Raw genomic sequence first — 7,937 nt, 5'->3', positions numbered from 1 at the left:
ATTTCTTCCACTTGCTTTTTGGGCCACAGTCCTTACTCCTGGTATGTGACTTCTCCAAGCTATGGTCCATAGCACCCTCTGGTGGTTGCTACCTGACAATACCAGGAACAGTTTCTGCTCCAGGTTCCTCTGGGACCAAACCTTCAAGCACAGCTCATTTCACTGAGAACCAGGGCCTTGCAAGGGTAGGAAGGAGCTGCACCAGATCTCACTGTGGATGTTTTAGTCATGGTTCTACAGACGCTCAACAGCCCAGAAATACTTTGGTAAACAGGTTATTTGTGGCTAATGGGTGAGCTCAGTTTGTTTGCCCTCTGGAGCTCTCTCCCTTCTGGTCTAATCTAGAAGGCCGAGTGTCAAGTTCACCCCTGTGCTTCTCCAGACCCAAGCCCCTTTCTGTCCGTGGCCTTTGCAGGAGCTGCCCTCTACCCTCTTCTTGGCTTGGTCTTCCAGCCCTGAGGAGTGTTTCACCCCAGTTTCTTCTTCTTCTTTTCTTTTTCTTTCTTTTCTTTTTCTTTCTTTTTTTTTTCTTTTTCTTTTCTTTTCTTTTTTTTTTTTTTTTTGGTTTTTCGAGACAGGGTTTCTCTGTGTAGCCCTGGCTGTCCTGGAACTCACTCTGTAGACCAGGCTGGCTTTGAACTCAGAAATCTGCCTACCTCTGCCTCCCAAGTGCTGGGATTAAAGGCGTGTGCCACCACGCCCGGCTCACCCCCCCCCCTTTCTAAGATAGCCGGCTTAGCTCTCCTTCTCAGCCCTTTGTAACGACGGTCGTCCTCGTTCTGGCCTGCCTTCCCCTCTAGAAACGGCAGCACCTCGACTCCGTTCAGTACCCTGCAGGACATCTGGATGCTGGTCAGGCACTCAGTCTTCAGAAAGGCAGGTGACAAGGGACATGCCAGACACTGCTTTTAGAGAAAGTCTGGAGGTTTATTGAACAACCACGGTCACAACTGAACAGGGTAAGTCATCCTTTACAAAGCTCACCCTTCCAGCAGAGGTGGGTGGTCTTGGGCTTCCCCCTCCACAGAACCCTGTCTCAGTGCCCAGCTTCCCTGCCTGCAGCCCCTGGACTTCCTGTCAGAGCAGAGCGGAACGAGTTAAGATCTTGAAACCTGGGATGTAGCTACCACTCTCACCTAATGGCGGCAGCAGGGCCCTGGCTCAGCATCAAAACCTTGAACCAAAATATGAATAGGATTTGCCGTAGAAAGCCTCAGCGGCAAGTGCGGATGAATTCAGGACGGACCTGAACTTTGTTCCTTTCACACTGCCTGACTTTAGACAAAACAGGCCGCCCTGAGCACTGGATGCAGATAGTCTCATGTATGAGAAGTAGGGACTGCTGAAGCGAGGGGTCCGCACAGGGAGGAGCGTGACAGGAAGGACTGAAGGAGAGCCGTGATGCTGACCTTAGAAATCCACTAGGCCACCCCATCAGAGCAGCTCACTGCCGCAACGCGATCTGTCATTGCTGGCTGCTTTTAAAGTCAGAAGCTCTAGTTGGCAGGGCAGGGTAAGACAGCCTGCCACACAATGGCCTCGTGGCAAGGACGCTGCATTCCAAAATGTTTCTGGAATCCTCAGGGCGGAGGGGAGGCCGCCTTTCTAACTACATCTTGTTTTGTAGCCTTAGCCTCTGAATAAAGCTTTGGAGGAAACGAGGCCGGCCGCCCGGACTGTCGTGTGGGCTGTGTGGCACAGGCTCTTCTCCGGGACAAGGATTTCCACATCTGAAGCCAGAATAAGGTGGGAATTAAGTATCTGCAGCCAGCCACCAAGCCAACCTGGTCCTTCCTGTGACACAGCTCCTCAAGACTTAGGCTCTACGGTCAGGTCAGAGTTCAGCAGTCACAAATGCTGAGGTGCACTCAGAGGAAGTGAGAAGGGGATGGACCCAGATGAGAATGGAATGAATCGGGCCAGCGAGCGCGTGAGGCTGGGGGTGGCTTGTGGCAGCATCTGCCTTAACCACCGGGTGTGGCACCCTCTGGAAACCCAGCTGCTTAGCTCGCCCCTGACAGTGAGGTTCAGGCAGAGCACTTCTGGGCTTGTCAGGGCTCTAGAACTGTCCTGTCTCAGGGAGGGCTGCACAGAGAGGCAGTTGTCCCTGCCATGGGGGTCTCTGGGTCTCAGGTTCTGTTCCGAGCCTAGCACTTTCTGCTTGAAGTCAGGCATAAAGACACTCATTGGGCTCACAGGACCTGCATAAGCGCCCCTCTTCCACCCGCCCCTGTCTGTCTGTCTGTCTGTCTGTCTGTCTAGCAAGGCACTAGTAAGTGGTTCAAGTTTAGGGAATCAGCTGCTCGGCTGCATTTTCTCTTTGTAAAAGGCACGGTTTTTATTGAAACAAGGCCCCATTGTTCTCTAAGGACTCAACTCCCCTTGGCTGCAACACGCATCCCTGCTGGATTCTGGTCACCCACCTGCTCCCCTTTTTGACTCCTTCCCAGCCGGTCACTTGTCAGACAGAGTGCTCATATGGAAAAGGGCACTAGAAATCCACAAGTGAGCTGTGACAGCAAAGGGGCTACATGGAGGTGGCTCTACACCAGCCACTCGGCCAACCTGGGAACCCCGATCCCAGCATCTCTAAAGGCAGAGCTCTGGCCCCAGGACCACTGGCAAGTGACAAGATGGAGTGACCAGCTCCTTGGAGGGTGAGTTCTTGTTTGAGACACGGTGTTAAAGGTGATGTCCTCACTCCTCACAAGGCTGTGGCCGTGATGACACTGAGTTGTAAGGAAGCTTCCGGTGCCCCACTGCCTCCACTTGGGTGAGGGGTTGCCTGACACCTGGCTGCTTGCGTTATGTGCCCACACATGCCATGGCTCATCTATGCTTTCGACAGAACCACAGCACTTTTCAGAAACTCCGGGGTTTTGTGAGGTTGGAACCACAACAGTCATTCTCTGGGGGGGGTGGGGGGGGGGAAGCCACCTCCCCACCCCCAGGAGACTCTGGAGGTGAGGACCTCAGAGCACCAGTTCCTCTCCAAGGCAGGGAGCCGCCAAGGAAAAGCACGGAGAAAGGGCTTTGGAAGCGTCGGCGGCTGGGAGCTGTTTGGTCTGGAGGTCGACTTAGCCAGCTGAACTAGCCCTGACGACCTGGTGCCCAGGTAGCCCTGAAACTAGAACAGGCATCTGAAATACCCAGAGTGCCAGGGGAGGCATCCTTTACATCTGGCTGAAGAGGAAGGGGCCCCTTACCTGGTTGCTGGTCAGCGCTAGCTATGGAGCACTCTGAAGTCTCAATGGACTCTCATTGCCCTGGACCAGCACAGAAGCTGGGCAATCCTGGCAGTTCCTACAAGCACAGGCAGACTTCCTTGCCAGCAGTTAGCACACAGGCTTAAGCTGCCCCAAGGTCGATACCACCTTCCTTTCTAGGGCACTGTTGTGCCTACAAGTGCAACCTCATGGGACTGATTTTCTGGCCCAGGCGATTCCTAACACTTAGGGGACATGCTGACAGGCTGGTGAGCTCTGCTATGACGTGAGCAGGCTCCGCCTTCTTGGAGAGCTGCTGGTACGGTCTGTTCTCCCCGAGGCCCCCACCATGTCAGTCCTTCAAGAACCCTCTGTCCCAAGCCATTTGGCCCAGCACCTTGGTGCCCACCGATGCCTCTTCTCCCACAGGAGGAAGGTTTATGAGCTCCACAGCAACCTGAGGGGTTGGTCAAGGTCTAAGGACTCAGTTCCTGTTGAAATTCTCTAAGACCGTCGAGTTGGTATGTTCAAAGAGCCACTGTTGGGTGAGGGAGGAGGGGTTGCAGGTGTTCATGAAGATCCTGTGGTCACTCTCGCTGCAGTCCATGCAGCTGCCGCTCACAGGGTGGTATAGCGTCTTGTCCTACAGAACAGGAGGGTTGTCAGTGGGGGAACACAGCAGCCATGACAGCAACAAGGAAGCAAGGCCCAGCGTCTCCTGTCACCTTGCGATGAATACTACTTCTTTTTTTGTTTGTTTGTTTTTGGGACAGGGTTTCTCTGTGTAGCCCTGGCCGTCCTGGAGCTCACTCTGTAGACCAGGCTGGCCTCGAACTCGGAAATCTGCCTGCCTCTGCCTCCCAAGTGCTGGGGTTAAAGGGGGTGCGCCACCACTACCTGGCTTGAATGCTACTTCTAAGTGGGACTTTCAGCACGGACCTTCTGCTTGTAACCAGAGTACCGCTGCATCCCTGCTGTATGGAATGGCTGAGAGCATGCTTCCTCCTTTCCCCCTTCCTTCCTTTCTCTCTCCCTTTCTTTTTTTCCTTCTCTCCTTTTGTTTCGGGGTCTTGCTATGCAACTAGGACTGACCTAGAGCTTTACGTAGACCAGGCCGGCCTCCAGCTCACCGAGAGCTACCTGCCTCCTCCTTCCTAGTGCTGGCATTTAAGATGGACACCACCACACCCCAGCGTGGCTTCCTTTTTAAAAGGCACGAATCTGGGTTTCTGTCCTCTCCCTCTCTCAGGGCCAGATCACTGGCAGAGCAGGATGGGTGGGCAGGATCTGCAGGGAGAAGCAGGAGGCACTGCAACCCTTCAGACCGACAGCCAAGCAAAGAGGTGCTCAGGGTCCCCCATGCCACACCACGCCCCCACCTTGCGGTATTTCCACAGCTGGTTGCCCTTCATGCTGTGACAGTCGTAGAGGGTGACTGGGCTGGTGTGGGAGACAGCGTCGAAGCAGAACTTTTTGGTGTGCTGAGGGTCTCCAGGCCGGATGTCCTCCCGCCAGGTGAAGGTAAAGACCTGCATACACAGGGACATTGCTAGAGGGTTAGCAAACACTGACAAGGTCCCCGCCCTCCATGCTAATCATCATCATCATCATCATCATCACCATCATCATCTTCATTATCATCATCATAATCCTCATCATCACTTGAGATGGCACCTACTGTTAGACTGGTTTCCATCAGTAGGGCTTGCAGTGTGTGGTGTTCAAGACTCCCTGTGTCTGGTAAACGCTACACATGCTTTAGCACATGTGTGTGTGTCTGTAATTTGTATGAACGAGGAAACAAATGGCAGTGGAGAGCTGGTGGGGACGCAAGCCGAGGGGCTCTGTGCCTCGGGGAGGAACGCAAGTTAGCGTAGCCCTTGTGAAAATCGGGGTGGAAGGACCTCAAAAAATGAAGACCCACCTCCTCAAAGGGCTTTATGCCATCACACCAAAAGAGAGAGTCGCTCACATAGCATAGGCTGGCCTTGACCTCACATCTTCTGCCTCAGCCTCCAGAGTGCTGTGTGTGCTGCCATGACTAGTTACATGCATGGTACTGAGGATTTAAATCCAGGGCTTTGCACGTTAGGTGATCACCCTAGTAGGGCTGCATCCCCAGCCTTTGTTTTCCCAGTGTTTTTGTTTGTTTGTTTAAATTTATTTGTATAGGCTGGGTGTGTTGCATGCCTTTACTTCTAGAATCCAGGAGGCCAAGGTAAGAGGATGTTGTGAGTTCAAGGCCAACCTGGTCTATGTAGCAAGTTCCATGACAGCCAGGGCTACATAGTGAGACCTTGATTAAAAAATATTTTCATTATTTTTTTTTTTTAAAAGTATTCTCTGTGTGTGTGTGTGTTTATGTGTGTGTTTCGCCATGTGCCACAGCATGAATGTATAGGTGAGGGGCAACTTTTGGGGGGATCTGGTTCTTACCTGCTGCCCTGAGTTCTGGGGATCGAACTCATCTTTTTTTGTTGTTGTTGGTTTTTTGTTTTTTGTTTTATTTTTTTCATCTTTTTTCTTTTTTTTTTAAAGCCCTGTAAGGCAGCAAGTACCTTTACTGGCTGGGTCATCTCACTGGCCAGCCCGAGGACTTTATAAGCAGAGTAAGACAGACATGGCAGAGTAAGAAGGCACATGCTGCTTTCTGAGGTGGTGCCCTCAATGAGTCATTACCCTGCAGAAAGATCCCCGACAGACCTGGCCAGAAGTCATACTCTTGTATCTGCAGAGCCACGAGAATTTCAAGTATAAACTTTTCATTTTTTATAAAGTACTCACTACATGGCACTGAGTTTAGTAACAGAAACCAGAGCAGATACATGTGATACATGTGCACATGCGGGTGCGCACAAACAATGTGCACACACACACACACACACAACTTATTAGTGAAATGAGCCAAAGTTGCCTATTGGTCATAAGCATGAGGGCAGGAGTTTATCCATCCAGGTGGACAGAGGGACCTGTCATGTGCAGGAATCCTGTACCCCCTTCCCTGGAGCTCTGGAAATTCCGAGACGCATCTCCTGGCTGACAAGTGACCTGGGACGGAGAGCCCCTTTAAGTGGCCCTTACCTGCATACTGTTCCAAGCAGCCTCTCCTCGACCCCGGATGCAGGTCTCCAGCCTCAGCAGGGAGCCCAACGTGCCGAGCTTCGTGTCTGTGCACAGTCCTGTGCCCACATTTCGAATCTGAGGGAGGAAAGGGACCAGCCACTGAGACTCCTCAAGGTGTCCACTGGGCCCTGCTGGATGCTGGGGAGACTACGGCAGAAACCCAAGTCAGGCTGAACTTCGAACTGCCTGTGAGGAGCCTGCCCCAAGCTGCTGGGAGGTCCTCCAGGAGAAAGGAGAAAGGTCCTCCTGGAGGGCAAGGTCCATCTCTGGCCTCACACTGAGAGCACTCTATCCAACAGATCCAGGATCCATTTTGACCCCAATTCCAAGGGCCTGAAGGGGACAGGTCTGTCCAGGGACAGTATCTGGGAAGCTATTCAAAAGGGATGCAAGATCTTTGCTGTCCATGTAGAATTATCCTTTCTGATAAGAGAATGGCACGAGGAAGTAGGGGTTCTCCCCAACCCACTCCAAAGAACAAAAGTGGCCCTGGCCCACACATTAGCCACAAAGGCTGGGGGTTGGGTTGGAGTTCTAGGCTGCACATTTGCTTAGGATGCACACATCACCCAGAGGCCAGGTAGCAACAGCAGGCTTCTGAGGCTCCAGTGAGAAGTCCCAAAGCCCACAGGAGGGTGAGGTAGAGATGGGGGCACTTACTCAGTTGTTCTGTGTACTCTTAGTCTGCATTTCCAATAGGCACCATAGGCTGTGTGCCTGGCTCACCCAAGAGCACAGCTTAGAATGTGAAAGGTTCTCCGTTCCTGTGCCTGGCATCACAAGCCAAAGGACATTAGACACTGTCATGGTTTGTATATTTGTATATTCTTGGACCAGGGAGTGGCACCATTTGTAGGTGTGGCCTTGTTGGAATAGGTGTGACCTGATTGGAGTAGGTGTGTCACTGTGGGTGTGGGCTTAAGACCCTCATCCTAGTTGCCTGGAAGTCGGTCTTCCACTAGCAGCCTTTGGATGAAGATGTAGAACTCTCAGCTCTGCCTGCACCATGCCTGCCTGGATACTGCCATGCTCCCACCTTGATGATAATGGACTGAACCTCTGAACCTGTAAGCCAGTCCCAATTAAATGTTATTTTTATAAGACTTGCCTTGGTCATGGTATCTGTTCACAGAAGTAAAACCTTAACTAATACAGACACCAAACCAAAATCCAGCAGTGTCTCATAGTCAAAAGGAAAAAATGGATGCTGACCAAGAACATTCTGGCACAAAGGCACAAAAAAAAAAAAAAAAAATCAACGCCACCAGGACAGGGTCCAAGAGACATGCACTCAGTGAGGGTCCAGCCCCTCCATCTACACTCACCTCCCCCCATGCCGCAGCCGGGGGTTCCACGGGTGGGTAGAACTTGGGCAAGTCCCAGGCGATTTTGGTCATAAACCACTTGAAGCTCTTACAGTTGAGGGACACTCGGAGCTTCTTCTGGGCCACGACATCTCCCGCTGAGAGGTGGCGGTACTCCGGTCTGCGCTGGTAGATGTATTCTGCGTATTCATCCATCCATACCTCTGCCACTCGCTTCAGGTTCTGGGATGAGAGATGGGTGCAAGGGTCAGGCTTGCTGAGGAGCGCAGGCTAGCCCAGAGCC

The 7,937-nt window shown here is 52.3% G+C and overlaps 1 protein-coding gene across 1 annotated transcript in view; it reads right to left on the bottom strand.

Annotated features, from left to right (window-relative positions):
* Positions 1 to 906: 906 nt before the first annotated feature.
* Positions 907 to 7,937, bottom strand: part of Galnt10 (polypeptide N-acetylgalactosaminyltransferase 10) — a 144,189-nt gene continuing 137,158 nt past the window's right edge. Inside the window, exons 9-12 of the mRNA XM_021211815.1 lie at positions 7,655 to 7,876; positions 6,288 to 6,404; positions 4,586 to 4,735; positions 907 to 3,849 (exon numbers count right to left, since the gene is read on the bottom strand). Coding sequence (XP_021067474.1) covers positions 3,691 to 3,849; positions 4,586 to 4,735; positions 6,288 to 6,404; positions 7,655 to 7,876 — 648 coding nt within the window. The 3' untranslated portion in view covers positions 907 to 3,690. The remainder of the gene's footprint in view (positions 3,850 to 4,585; positions 4,736 to 6,287; positions 6,405 to 7,654; positions 7,877 to 7,937) is intronic.

This window comes from Mus pahari, chromosome 14 (assembly GCF_900095145.1).
Source record: "Mus pahari chromosome 14, PAHARI_EIJ_v1.1, whole genome shotgun sequence".
NCBI classification, from domain to species: domain Eukaryota; kingdom Metazoa; phylum Chordata; class Mammalia; order Rodentia; family Muridae; genus Mus; species Mus pahari.
This window is presented reverse-complemented; position numbering and strand designations above follow the sequence as displayed.